The sequence below is a fragment of the Takifugu rubripes genome, chromosome 17 (assembly GCF_901000725.2).
Source record: "Takifugu rubripes chromosome 17, fTakRub1.2, whole genome shotgun sequence".
NCBI lineage: Eukaryota > Metazoa > Chordata > Actinopteri > Tetraodontiformes > Tetraodontidae > Takifugu > Takifugu rubripes.
Genome location: NC_042301.1, coordinates 10,380,799 through 10,394,403, shown reverse-complemented (window position 1 = coordinate 10,394,403; position 13,605 = coordinate 10,380,799). Strand labels below are relative to the sequence as shown.

General features: G+C 42.5%; 3 protein-coding genes across 4 annotated transcripts; 1 reads left to right on the top strand and 2 right to left on the bottom strand.

Annotated features, from left to right (window-relative positions):
- Positions 1–3,808: 3,808 nt before the first annotated feature.
- On the bottom strand, positions 3,809–7,725 carry atf4a (activating transcription factor 4a). Of its 2 annotated transcripts, none has more exons than XM_011617834.2 (4): positions 7,560–7,725; positions 6,469–6,639; positions 6,105–6,395; positions 3,809–5,425 (listed from the first exon to the last, which is right to left on the bottom strand). In XM_011617834.2, the coding sequence occupies exons 2-4, from the start codon at positions 6,506–6,508 to the stop codon at positions 4,425–4,427; spliced, it is 1,332 nt and encodes a 443-aa protein (XP_011616136.2). In that variant the 5' UTR covers positions 6,509–6,639; positions 7,560–7,725; the 3' UTR covers positions 3,809–4,424. The 2 variants fall into 2 exon arrangements, with proteins under 2 accessions (XP_011616136.2, XP_003976856.2); XM_003976807.3 differs by having other exon boundaries at positions 3,809–5,422; positions 7,560–7,724.
- Positions 7,726–8,322: 597 nt separating this feature from the next.
- rps19bp1 (ribosomal protein S19 binding protein 1) lies at positions 8,323–9,925 on the bottom strand. Its single transcript, XM_003976811.3, has 4 exons — positions 9,757–9,925; positions 9,402–9,575; positions 9,145–9,242; positions 8,323–8,980 (listed from the first exon to the last, which is right to left on the bottom strand). The coding sequence occupies exons 1-4, from the start codon at positions 9,809–9,811 to the stop codon at positions 8,831–8,833; spliced, it is 477 nt and encodes a 158-aa protein (XP_003976860.1). The 5' UTR covers positions 9,812–9,925; the 3' UTR covers positions 8,323–8,830.
- Positions 9,926–10,310: 385 nt separating this feature from the next.
- LOC101070479 (3-mercaptopyruvate sulfurtransferase-like) lies at positions 10,311–13,062 on the top strand. Its single transcript, XM_003976806.3, has 2 exons — positions 10,311–10,960; positions 12,247–13,062. The coding sequence occupies exons 1-2, from the start codon at positions 10,381–10,383 to the stop codon at positions 12,543–12,545; spliced, it is 879 nt and encodes a 292-aa protein (XP_003976855.1). The 5' UTR covers positions 10,311–10,380; the 3' UTR covers positions 12,546–13,062.
- Positions 13,063–13,605: the final 543 nt, after the last annotated feature.

Below are 13,605 nucleotides of genomic sequence, written 5' to 3'. Positions count from 1 at the left end.
TGCTTCAAGTTAGTTTGACGACCCTACAGCGCATTGCTTCCATCTAGTGGCCACTTTGGGAAGCCACTCATTTCGTTTTTTTCGGAGAATCTTCTAATGTACCGTAGCCCGCACTGTTGAATTGTATTATTCTGAATGGTTAATATATTTTGAAGCATCATAATCGTAATCTCTTAATAATAATATGGTTATTGACAGGCTTTTCTCTGCTTGTCGCTTGTTTAAAAAGGTATTACATGTAGGATTTATATAATAACACCAGAGAGCGCACCTAAACTGCTATGTGACGCCATCTGCCAGTAGTACAGAATTGTGTCTTATCATAGTGTCAAATGAATTTATTTTTCTAAATTTATTTTCCCAACCTTTCTTGAATAATAAAAGAGTTGTATTCTCCAGAATTTCTAGTTATGGGTTAAAAAAAAAATCCCCCAAACCGTAAAGTAAGGAAAACTTTCAGTAACAAAAAACCCAACTACATTCTTAGTTTGATGTGGTCCTCTGGGCTCCACCTACTCTCATAAATCAAAAGCTGTTGCTGTATTTCACATGAGCAAATGAGGTGACCTGTGCATTTTTATAGTGCTTAACCATAGTTGCTTCTCTTAAATAACCTTTTCTTTGTATATTTAATTTTAAAGGCTCATTCAATGCTTGTTAAATGCATTGAAATACATTAGGGTTTGAGATTTTGTCTGATCGTGACACAGTTGATCAAACGTCCGCCAATGTCGCCATGAAACCATAAAACTTAACAGTTGTGAACAAGCTCCACCCACTGCTCGGCATTTCTGGTTTTTGGGAAGTGGTGACTCACTCCCCCCCCCCCATACACACACACACACACACACACACACACACACACACGCACGCACAGTAATAGCGAGCCATTTTTATGATGGGTCTTTATCCAAGCCCTCTATCTGAATTAAATGTTTAAGCTCTGTAAAGGGTACCGACTCCTTAAAAAGACAATTAGAAGTACATTAAGGTTTTATTTTTAACACACTGTCACATGGACTGTGTGTGTGTTTGTGAGAGAGAGAGAGAGAGTGTGCGTATACGTGCGTGTGTGCGCAGGCGGGTGTGTGTGTGTGCGTGCGTGTGTGTGTGTGTGTGTGTGTAATGAATTTTAAGGATGAATAACACATGGTGTCAGGCCACTTCACGAGGGAAAACTAGGCGTGTGTTCAACGTGATCAACGTCAGGTTATTTTGAGCAGATCAGAACTGATCAAAGAAAGATAATATCAATTCTAGCAGGACCAAACAGGCTGTGTTACTCTTTCTGTGTGTCTTTTGTGAACATTTGTCGCCCCACTTTCTGCTGTAAATCCAACCTGCTAATCTGCAGCCAGTGACCTCAGTAATGAGCTCAGCTGCTTGGAGATCCTCAGTGGAGCCGAGCCTCTGAAGCCAGGCTTGATGATCTACTACGGGACCCATCCAGCCGCAGCAGAATCACCACATGAAATGTGTTACTCTGTGGCAAGTTTGTCCATCTGTATAAATTCCACATGCCTGTTTTAGAAACACCTAAAAATAAGATACGACACGCTTCAATTAAAAGCCGGGCCAAGTTGGGTCTCCTAGCTGCTGTCACTTGGCAAGTAACTGAGCTGCTTCTGTTCCTTTACAGTTAATATGAGGAAATGATTTTGTTTTTTGTCCCCACCCCACAGAGGCTTTATTTTAGTTATCTGGGTGTGTGGCGGCAAAGTGGTAACTGACAAAACACAGCCGTAATCCTGCCCTGATGTCCAGAATACCCTGAAAGAAAACGTTTTCCTATTGAAACTGAATGAAAATAGCAGCTGAGCACTTCAAATGTCAAAGAATCTGGTCTTTTTTCTTTGTTGGGATCTGGTTAATGCTTTAGCCACACACCCATCTTGACAAAAGGCTAAAGCCGTCATAAACTTCTGGCACTCGAGTGTGCTGACGCACATTTGTTCCTGAAGGCAGCTCTTTCCTATTTGTGCTGTTATCTTTATTGCTGGATTGGTTATGATCAGAAGATAAGACAAAGAATTTTCTGTGAAAGTACCGAAAAAAAACATCGATTTGATCTGAACCGTAATAATGGCGGAAGACAGAAATGTTCACCCAGAGATGTTCTGACCCAGTCTAGAGAGACGCAATCCCGCTGGGTTTTCTGTGCAAGATTGATGCATGGAAGTGGTCAAATAAATCAATAAATACACACTGGCTAATTGTCTGTTTTGTAAAATAAAGGTTTATTTTTGTGGAACATGCTGTCACAGCTGTCATCCAGTCAATTGTTAATCTGAGCTGAGTCACTATTTGCTTTCCCATTTTGAAATTGAACTGTGTTAACAGCACTTCAACCGCACTCACACCCTGATTAAATGAATTCAGAGGCTCATGTTTACTTTCCAGGACTAGCATTAAAAGCTACTCTATGATAGGATGTGGATTCTACTCTGTGACAGGAAACCACAGAGAGAGACAGACATGTGAGCCAGCCAGCAGCAAATTGAATGGAGCTGAGGCCACTTAAGGCTTCTCTGCAGTCTCAGTGATTCTGCAGAATCCAGTCCTTCCAAAATCCGAAATCCTGAATTTCTTCTCTTTTACTGCCACCGACTGTAATGATCTGACACTTCCAAGTCAGATCTTTTAATAAGTTACAACATCACATGTGAAGCTCTTAGAAGATTCTCCTCTAAGTGTTGTTCCAGGAATAGCTCCAAAATAGTATGTGTCCTATTACTTTAGACCAGTAGCAGCCCCACGGCCTGACTGGGTTTGGCTTTTCCTTTCATATTAAAATATGATTGTGTGTAAACGGCCTTTGTTCTTTTTTTAACACCAGTAAGATCAAACGCTTGTTCCTTTATCTTCTGTTATCTGAGAAGTGTTTGGAGGGTGTAACTTGTGTAAGCAGAAAAGCAAAAGTGGCGACCTCAGTAACCTTCTGCAGGATGAACAAACAGCTGTCTTAGAAAGAAAAGGTTTTGCTTTTATTTAAATACCATTGAAATTAATTTCCACACCTACGCACGGCAAACATGGACTGTTGCCTGGAACTTAACAGCTGAAGTCAAAATAAATCAGCTTTTATTATTGTCTGTCTATCTGGTTGCTGCCAGGTTGTTCCACTTATCTCTCCATTCCCACGAGGCCGAGACCTCCTGCAGAATCTCTCGGGAAGGAGTGTGAGAGGGAGGCCTTCTGCATGCATGTGCTGAGGACAGCTGCGCACATTGGTGGTAAAACCCAGTGCACGCACACACACACCTCCAAGTATCACTTTCAGATATGCTATTTATCTTTATTGTACCGAGCTGCTGCGCAGTGTGTTTAATCTGCTGCGGCACACCTGGAGGACATGTGGGACGGGTCTGTGTAGTCTGGTTTCACAACCACAAGGACCCTCTCATAAAACACAGCCCAGGTGTTTCCCGCTCTGTTCTTCCTGGTTCCTGATGGTGCGCTGCGGGTTTTGGCTCCAGCCGGAGGCAGACAGGGTACCGCAGCTCTTTGAAAATGGAGTTTAACTGGCTTGGGCTTGTCTGCCAAGTTTAATGAGAGATTAGAGATGACTTTTTTTTTAGCTCCACCTGAAACAGGGCGACTCACCACCTGGTGAACACTTGTGGTCAACCGTGCAAATCTTGCAGTCTGAAAGATTTCAGTCATCACTTGTTAATGCTAATATTTCTACAGTTGAACTCAGATTTGATCAGTGCATTTATATGTAATTCCAATGATGCAGTTTAATACCAACAGAATGAGTGCCATCCAAGTGATTTATTGTTTTAACCCCCCAAAAAACAAACACCAGTTCAGCGCTGATAGATTTATTAGAAAAAAAGGCATTTTATACAAGCCAAACACCTGCACTATTACTACACTACTCAAGAAATAGATTTAATCCTGCATTAAATAAAAGCCATTGTCTGCAAAGCAAAGGTAAAAACTATATACACAGATTGCGGTAACATTGAGAATTCATAAATAGGCCGAGGCCCCTTTCTGGACGTGAAGCTGTTTAGAAAGTCAAAAAGTAGGTTACACTGGGTTGGTTGACAGCAAGAACTGGTGGGATCTATTTTCACTGACAGTTGTAAAAGAGCTGGGGTGTGTTGTAAGGAGAGACCCATCAGGGTTGACTGCACAAACAGGATCTAGGGGTGATTTATGTTAGCATGACTACTCTACAGAGAAATATGCACCCTGCACGTTTGTACAGGTAAAACCTGTAAAGCAGGGAGTGTTATGGATTAAACAGGGGACCGAGAGACAAGCATGTGCAGATGCTTCGCCCAACCACCTCCCAGCCCCCCGTTTTACAGTTTCATCTCACCACCTTGCAGAGGCCCTTCTCTTACCATCTAACTACACCATCTCAGAGGTTTAGGACAACCACTACCAAAACTACCGATGTTTCTGCTGAGGGTTTACTGAGCCACCGAGCTGGTCTTTCCCCGCCGATGTTTACGAACCTCTTCCATCAAGTCCTTCAGGTACTGAATTTCTCGACTGATTGATTCCGCCTTCTCTGCCAGCTCTCGGTTCCTCTGCTCCAGCCCCTGGAGCTCCGTGCTGAGGTGCTCCTGCTCAACCCTCTTCTTCTGCCTGTAACGAGTGGCTGCGGTCTTGTTCTGCTCCATCTTCTTTAGTTTCTTCTCCACCACCTTAGGAGCACCTGACACAGATTTGACCCTGGGGGCTTTGGCAGTGGGTGAGGACAAGGTAGTGGACTCTGGTTTAGAGTAAGGTTTGGTCCTAGAGGAACCAGCTGTGGAGGCAGGGGAAGAAGGGGAAGAAGGGAAATGAGTGGGCGAGCTGCTGATTGACTCTATACCCGAGTCACTCTCGCAGTCGCTGGATGGAGGCGAAGATTTAATGGACTGGTCAGGCAGAGACACGAGGGGGGGCTCGTTTTTGTTGGTGAGCACCACCACAATGTGGCCAGAAGCTGGGAGGGAAAGGACAATGGGACTTGTGGTGTGAATGTTACCACTGGGATCAGGAATGATGGTTGCCGTTACAGATGTAGCCATTTTCTCTGCTTCCAGCACATCAACTTCACTTTCTACCTCCAGAGTGCAGACAGGGGAGGGAGGAAACGGAGAGGGGGCTGGGGAGGGAGGCTCAGATTTCAGAACAACCTCCTCGTGAGATGTTTCCTCTGTCTGTTTGGCTTCAGAAGCCTCAATCTCCTGAGACAGAGTGTGGGTGGTGGGCACTTCCAGGCCCATGTCTAGATCTTCAGGTAGGGTGGGGATAGCTGTGTCAAATGACTCAAGGTCAACCTTCATGGATGAGTCGAGGGAGGCCAGGAGATCCTCGGGGGAGCTGGGAGACTCCACTGATGAGCCAATGAAGGAATCCAAATCAAATTCACTTAGATCGAGCTTTTCTGACATCCACTCCATGTCCATGAATGCATCACCTGCTGACAAAAAGTTTAACTTATTAATATTTAAGAACTCCGACAACCACCCCCCTCAAACTATTAAATTTTAGCCGTTTAAAAAAAACCCAAAAAAACACAGGATTTTAAAGAAGTACGAGTAGTTTCACTCTCCAAGCAGTCGAAATTGAAAATGCAAAATAAAATACAAAATTACCATTTCATGAGTGATATTAGAGCTACAAACTCAATAAAAAAAAAATCCCCGTGAGATTACTGGTAACAGAAACAAGCAAGCAGGTCAGTGTGAAATTACACACCCAACCACAAACAGTTCTGGACAGTTTCAACAGCAACATTTTCTTCACTCCCCAAAGTCAGCACATATTACTCTTCCCTAATTCATTAGGTAAATCATGAATCATTAGGTAAAAGATGAACAACTGACTTAAATATTTAAGTGCTCTGTCCAGTGCCATTAGTTTGAAAATTTACCTGTTAGTTGCCAGGTTGGAAAAATTTTACTACACGCTGGCTAGACGACTGCAACTTTTGCCATTTTACTGGCACAACCCCCACCCACGTAAAATATTTACTGGTTCAGGGTGGTAATTAACATTCCAGTGTTACCTCTAACAGTAGTGAACATTTCAGACCACTTTGAAGCTTTTCCCTCTAATTCCTCTTCATTTAGCATATGAGAACATATAGTCAGCCTCACCTTTACCATCGTCTGCTCCAACCTGGGCGTCGAGCAAGCCGCTGGTAACCAGCCAGGGATGCGACAGTGAATCGGTCACGGCCTTTGTTCCCAAGATCGAGGAGTTGGGTGGTGAGGCACAAAAAGAAGGGGAGGGTGACAAGGTCTGGAAGGGAGACAGGGAAGAATCATAGGAAGACAAAGAGAGGGGGGGCGAGGCTGATGCCCTCCCCTCGAGAGAAGAGAAGGGTGAAAGAGCTTCATCTTGGTCCAGAAGGGGCCCCATGGGGTCAGCCATCAGAAATGAGGGCCCTGTGGACAGTATTGAAGTATAAGTATGCAGTTCTACACAACCTGGGCTCTCTCCTATGTGTACTCCACCAACCTGAGTACAGGGCCGCCACGTCCTCCAAGGCCACTATCATGTCTTCTGCTGGTCAGCGGTAGCCAAGAAGGGGTGAATAAAAACAAACGAGTGTCTTTAGGTGTGAGGAAGTGTAGGAGTTCTGTACTGCTGTCAGTGGCAGCAAAGCTGAGGGTGGTTGCTGAGAGAGACCTGCAAAAAGGAAAAACACAAATTTGAAGATTACAGTGTGACCAAAGAGGAAGAGAACACAGTGCTCATTCACGTAGAGAACAGATAAGAGTGATATTGTCGCAAGAGCTGGGAACATAAGGCCATAAGTTTTGTTAATTCTCTGTGTATGACTCTAAACAGTGTCCTTTGTGACCTGTACGTTTCGAAAGAGAATGATAAGAGAAAATTTGCTATATCAAATTTAGTTCAATACATTGTGTTTTTCAAAGTACACTTGTAAAACCTATTTAATAACTATGATTGTTAGTACACTCGTGCACAGAGAGAACACGCTTTCTGTCAAGAGTGTTGGGGGGCTCATGGTTTCAACTGGTATGTCAAGGCAGTGTTTATGGAAATAGACCCCACCTCCACCGGTAGATTTTACTTCCTAATTTGGTCACCTTTGCAGTAACCACGCCCATGTCTGCGAGTCATCGTGGAAATGTGGGCGGGCAACCGCCATTTTCACAACAGTGTCATCTGGGCAAGGAGGAACGATACTACGCGCCATTTTGGACACGCCACGTTGTCAGTGTTTAATAACAAAACCTCGAATAATTAAATACTTTTTTTTAAAACAAAAACCCGTCTGTATGATTAGGCCAAAATTTTTGGGGCTTTAAACATTTTTGCAGCGACTGTACCATTCTACGTCAAATTGAACGGACGACATGCTGCTACTTCAGCTGTCAGTAACCCGACACCGCAAACAAAGTGAGACCAGGACATAAAGCGACAAATAAATTCTAAAATAATGATTTTTACTATCCCAAAAATAAACCTTCTCTTTGTGAACTTTGTCAGCTGTAACCGAGGAACTACTTCCGTCGAAAAAAAACAAAAAACATTCACAAAGAGCGTCCTCTTAAATAGGGCATCCTATTAAATATACTTACGCCATTTTGCCAGAAATTGCCAGTGCACGAGCCGCTGCACTGCCGGGGTTTTGCCGCTGCAAGAATAGCCGCCCGCCTTCACACTGCCATTTTAGCGCCGGACAGCTTCCTCGGAGAGTCACAGCACCAATTTAACGTTTCAGAAGGAAAAAACGCAGGGTGGCGCACGTTCTCATTTATATAAGCCGAAGCACCACCATCTGGCCTTTTGGTATTATTCCGCGGAGGCGTGTTTTCCGGTTCCGGGCACGGAGTCTGCCCTGTCTCATTTCAATGAATATTGAAGTTTCGGCTTTACAGTTTTACTAAAGTCGACAAATGACGCCAACCTCGTAAATCGAAACTTGAGGCTCGCTTGTGATTGGATAGCTGGATAACGCCTGTACAGCTAACATAATAGATCTCCGTTGAGTTTCAAGCACGCGGGTGTCCGCAAAATATAGGTCAAATGAAAAATGTAAACATACATGAGAGTTTGTTACGTTATCTTTCAGATAAAGACATACACCTAGTGGGGATATAGGAAACTTTACGATCAAATCTGAACCATTACTTTCTTCAACAGTGGAGTAGTTTGAATTTGCAATATTAGCGTCACCTCGATCATTTCTAGTTAGACCATGACCAAAGTAAAATCAAAACAAATAGGTCCATCTGTTTTTTTTCCCTACAACTTTGAAATTGAATAATTTCAAAAAAATATATACGCGCGTTTGACCACGCTAAGCCTGTGGTTGCCTTGTAAAACGCTACTGCTCCCTTGTGGTTCTTGGCGTGAACGTTTACTTTATTCCACAACGTCAACGTCAGAAATTGAGGAACTCGGCCCACCAGCCAACTTTTCGTAATTGGAAATTACTTTTCTTATGGATCTTTTATTCACTTTACACATAAAGCTGAATCATGGCATTCTGGCAAAGGCTCTTGTGTTGTTGATCCCTATAATCTATTTACCCAAAACTTTATTCACAGGGAAACAATCTGTTTAATCATGAATTAATGTAATGATAATAAAGATTTTCACTTGAAGGTGTGGGCTTTAAATTATTTAATTGAATGGTAATATATATGGGATCAACATCTTCTGCGTAAGCTGCATCATAAAAATAACACAGTATGTACATTATGTATGTGGCAGTGACAATGTAACACATAAACATGACCAGAAATATAGGAGCATAAAACCGGCCAGAAATCCAGTATGATAAACAAAGCATGAGTTGGCATTTCCACAGTGGCTGCAGTCTCCGTCTTAAAAGCCCCGGTGCATTTTAATTATTCTCCTCGTCGGTCCTGCCAAAGTACTCTTTCTGGAATTGCTGGAACTCTTCCTCTGTGAACACAGACTCTTGCTTCTTGGCTGCCTTCTTGGGCCGGTCCCGTTTATTCCTTGACTGCCTCCCTGAATTGTACCGCTGGATCTAAGTGACAGAGAACAAGGACACTTTGTTCTTTGTACACTTTTGACCATGTGACAGACTGTTTTTTTGTTAAAATGCATATATGTGACATTCATAAAGATTTGACAATGAAAAATATTCCGATTGGTTGTAACAAGCATGCATTGTGAGATCATTTTTCATACCTTTAAAGTGTCAGAATCTGATGCTTTGCAGCAAGTTTCCATAAAGTATTGTAGGTTAGCACTCATGTTGCTCTTCTTCTGCTTCTTTCTGAACTCCTCTAAAATGAAGACCAAAAAAAAGAGAATATTTAGGGAAAAGAATACATCGCGGCAGGAAGTAAAGACATTTTGTGATGACATTATCCAAGAGGTTAGTTTTCTATCATAAAATAGAAGTGTAGTCTATATGTAATTCAGACAGTTTAGACGATACTGACCCACTGCGGACTTAATCCTCTTGTCCTTGACTGTAGCTTTGCTCTTGCCGGAACCCAGGCGACCCTGCAGCCGTTTGACCTGCTTCGAGACTCCCTGTCGATTGGTGCTCACTAGCTCCATCACTTTGGCAGAGCTGGGTGTCTGTTGCTGCTTCTTATGGGCTTTAACCTCATCTAAAAACAAGAATAAAGCAACCAGTAAAGTAATGACTACAACGCTATAATTAATAATTATACTCATCGCAAACAAATAACTCAAAACACTGTTCAGCCCGGGGCGTGTAATAACAAGGTACCGGCTTTCGACGTAAACGTTAGCCAAATGACACTTTAGCACCCCAAATTCAAGACCGACCTTTAAAATCATCGTTAAACAACTCCAGGCCTCTCCTTATCAATGACGTTGACATATTAGTTTTACTGAATTTTCTTTAAAATTGCCCACAAGGTTGGTCAGCATAAACCCGTCTTGACGTTCAACAGCAGCAACGTGTGAGACTATCAACATCCGGATAGCACTTCCTGTGCATCAGTTTAAAGTATCCGGATGGAAAACAGACCGTAAAATAAGTTCAATCGTCTTCTCGAAGGGCTTATTGTGTTTTCCCTTAGTATTATTAGTATTATACGTATCAAGCACATTTAATACACTGCATTGTTTCACTGTAGTAGATGCTTTATTAAACTTGAACTTAAACCAAAATTGAACTGGGAGACCAAAACCCAGACGAGATGCTTTTGTTTGTTTATTTGATGTTCGACGTAATAGGCCTGACATAAAATAGACATACATTTGTGTCGTTCCAAACATAATTTCGAAACCGGCTAAATCGTCCATTGTTGCAACACATATAAGCGTTCACATTCACTGCTGCCTGGGTGTGTTGACTGTCTCTGTTTAGTGCCCTCCTCCATCAACCTTTGGCACTGACCGGTTCATTAAGTGCAGTAAAGTTCGTCTTCATCTCCACAAATAAGCATGGCGTTTCAATCCAAGGCTTTGCTCACATCTAAATGGCTCGCAGATGCCATGAAGACACAAAGCAAAATGCGCATCTTAGATACTTCTTGGTATTTGCCCAAACTGAGGCGCAACGCCAAGAGTGAGTTCAAGAAGAAACACATTCCTGGAGCAACATTTTTTGACATAGACCAGTGCTGTGACAAAACATCTCCTCTGGACCACATGCTGCCATCTGAAAAGGTTTTTGCAGACTATGTGGGGAATTTGGGAATAGAGAGCGACACGCACGTCGTGCTGTATGACACAAACCAACTGGGTGCGTTTTCCGCGCCCCGTGTGTGGTGGATGTTCCGTGTGTTTGGACACAGCACCGTCTCGGTGCTCAACGGAGGGCTCAGGAACTGGGAGCTGGAAGGCAGACCAGTGACTAACCAGAATTTCAAACCAACGGCGACGGACTTTAAGGCTTCTCTGAACCGTTCCTGGATCAAAAACTATGAGGACATTCTGGATAACCTGGACACAAAAAGGTTCCAGGTGGTGGACGCCCGGCCAGAAGGAAGGTTCAGAGGACTGGACCCTGAACCCAGAGACAGTGAGTCATCTCCATTCTGCTGCTTTATACTGAAATATGAGAAAGATAAACCATAAACAACCTCAGAACAGTGTAAGAGTGTTACACGCCCACCAGTTTACAATAATAAAAATAAAGTGAAGATTTCTTTTTTACTTCATTGTTTTTTAACCTCTAATTGTATGAGCTTGATTTTAATTTGACACACTCTTGACAACTCACCAGCTAAGCACATAGAAACAAATGATATCTCTCTCTCTCTCTCTCTCTCTCTCTCTCTCTCTCTCTCTCTCTCTCTCTCTCTCTCTCTCTCTCTCTCTCTCTCTCTCTCTCTCTCTCACACACACACACACACACACACAAATGACATAAGATTAGGTTTAGGCTGTTTCAAATTTTATTCATGATGTCATTTAAGATCATTATTGAAACCATCAAAACCAGATATGATTAGGGTTAACAAATAATCATGCAACTGTTGAACTCCCTGAAGTAAATTACAACCCAGCTTCAGCAAAACTCAGACATGCAAACCCCACAATGGTTCACGAGGGTCCTGTGTGCCACTGTTTGCAGAGGACAAATACAATCAGGCAAAAGAAACACAGATGAGCGCACGCACGCACACACACACACACACACACACACACACACACACACACACACACACACACACACACACACATGCACACACACGGACAGTAGCCAGTGGGGGTAATGGTCCAGAACTGATATATTGTGCATCTGTTGGTCGAGCTTCGCCTAACAACCTGGAAGTGGTGATAAGATGTCCATTGTACATGCCTTTTCATGTTCCTATTCACACGCGCACACACACAGCTGAAAATCCACTTGTTTCTGACTCAGTGAACTTTGGCATCATTGACTGTTGCTATTAAAGAGTTTTCAGAGTAACTTTTGATGTTTGACTAAAGGAAAATGGGGGTGTGATTGATACACTACTGTGCTACAGTACTGAATTCTGTTCCCCCTAATCAGGATTAATAAAAGGTCTTTGCTAGGTTACTTTGAGTGATCGTCCTTTCTTATGCCATTTCCCCCCCTGTGTTTTTGTGATGATGTGTAAATGATAGCAGGCTGCAGCTGAACTGATTAAACTGGTTTCTGACAGTTGTTAGAACAAAAACTTTGTCCCCTGGTATTTCTATTCAGAACTTTCTGTCTTTGAGGAACTTTTAGTCTGTTTTGTGAAGTAGTTTGATATACTGTATGTGACTGCCTGAAATGTGTGTTATTAGAAATGGGTCAACATTAAAGTAATCGTATTGTCTCTTTTATGCCGACAGACACTGAACCAGGTCACATCCCTGGCTCCGTCAGCATGCCATTCTACTCCTTCCTCTCCAAGTCGGGTCATTTCCTCCCCAAGGAGCAGCTCCAGGCTCTGTTCACCCAGGCTGGTGTGGACCTCAGCCGTCCCGTGTGTGTCCTGTGTGGCTCGGCTGTGACTGCATGTCACGTTGTGCTTGCAGCCCACGAATGTGGCCACCCGGGGGTGTCGGTGTATGATGGAGGGTGGTCAGAGTGGTTCACCCGAGCTCTGCCCGAGCACGTCATATCAGATGGAAGAGGGAAACATTTGTGATTGGTTCACACTGGCTGGGACTGATGGTTAAGACTGGTGCTGGATGAGAAAATGAGAAGTTTTATCGTTGTTTTTGATTTTTTTGTGCATCCCATGTTTTCATGCCGCTTGTTTAAATTTTACCAAATGAGAACACATTGGAACTAAAGGTAAAAATGGTAAGTAATGTACATGCAGATGGAAGTTTAATGCAATATTAATATATATTTAAGCAATATTTTAAAAAGGAACTGATAGTAGGAATTACGTACATACCAAATATTTAAAACCAGTTCTCACTTTTATTCACTTTATGTTTGATGGCTGCTGTGCAAAAATATGCCCCTGTCATTTGCCTGTAAAATAAATGACACATAATTTGTTTTTCTCCACACGTGTTTTTAAAAAAAAATTAGACTTTATGTTTACAGCTGAGATGCACGTTGGTGTGTTGTTAGGATCCTGCAGTATGGATAACAATCATTCAGGAGCTGCCCAGACTTAATTTTCTTGTGAAATAAATGTATTGCTTCAAAAAGATGCGTTAGAATTCTTATTGTACAATTGCAAAGACAAACAAGTGCAAAAACAATCCAGCCACTTTTAGAAGTGAAACTAATGGAAGGGGAAGTGAAGCTGCTTTGTTTTCTGCACATTTCTGTCTGGGCCTTTCCGTTCTGCTTATAGGTCAGAGGGAGTAGCCACCCTGATACTAGCTTGATTATTTCTACTATCTCACTGCTAGCAGGAATTCCAAACACTGTGATGCAGCTGACCTGTTGTGTTGTTTTTTTTAATCTTTTCTTTTTTAAAAATGAGGTCAAACGTTATTGTATCAATGTTCTCATCGTTTCAAGGCGTCAACTGATGAGTGTCCACGAGGGGGCAGAAAAACACCAGGCTATTTCTGTAAATTCTCTGAATTTGCAGTCATTCTAATGTCAGGGAAATGCAGCTTTTCATGTCTGGACATACAATTGATTTGATTTTTAAAAAAATATCTAGTTGTTAGTTTCAATGTTGACACTTTATGATTATTCCAACAAACCAGTGGTTTCACAGGGTGGCAGTTGCTAATTTG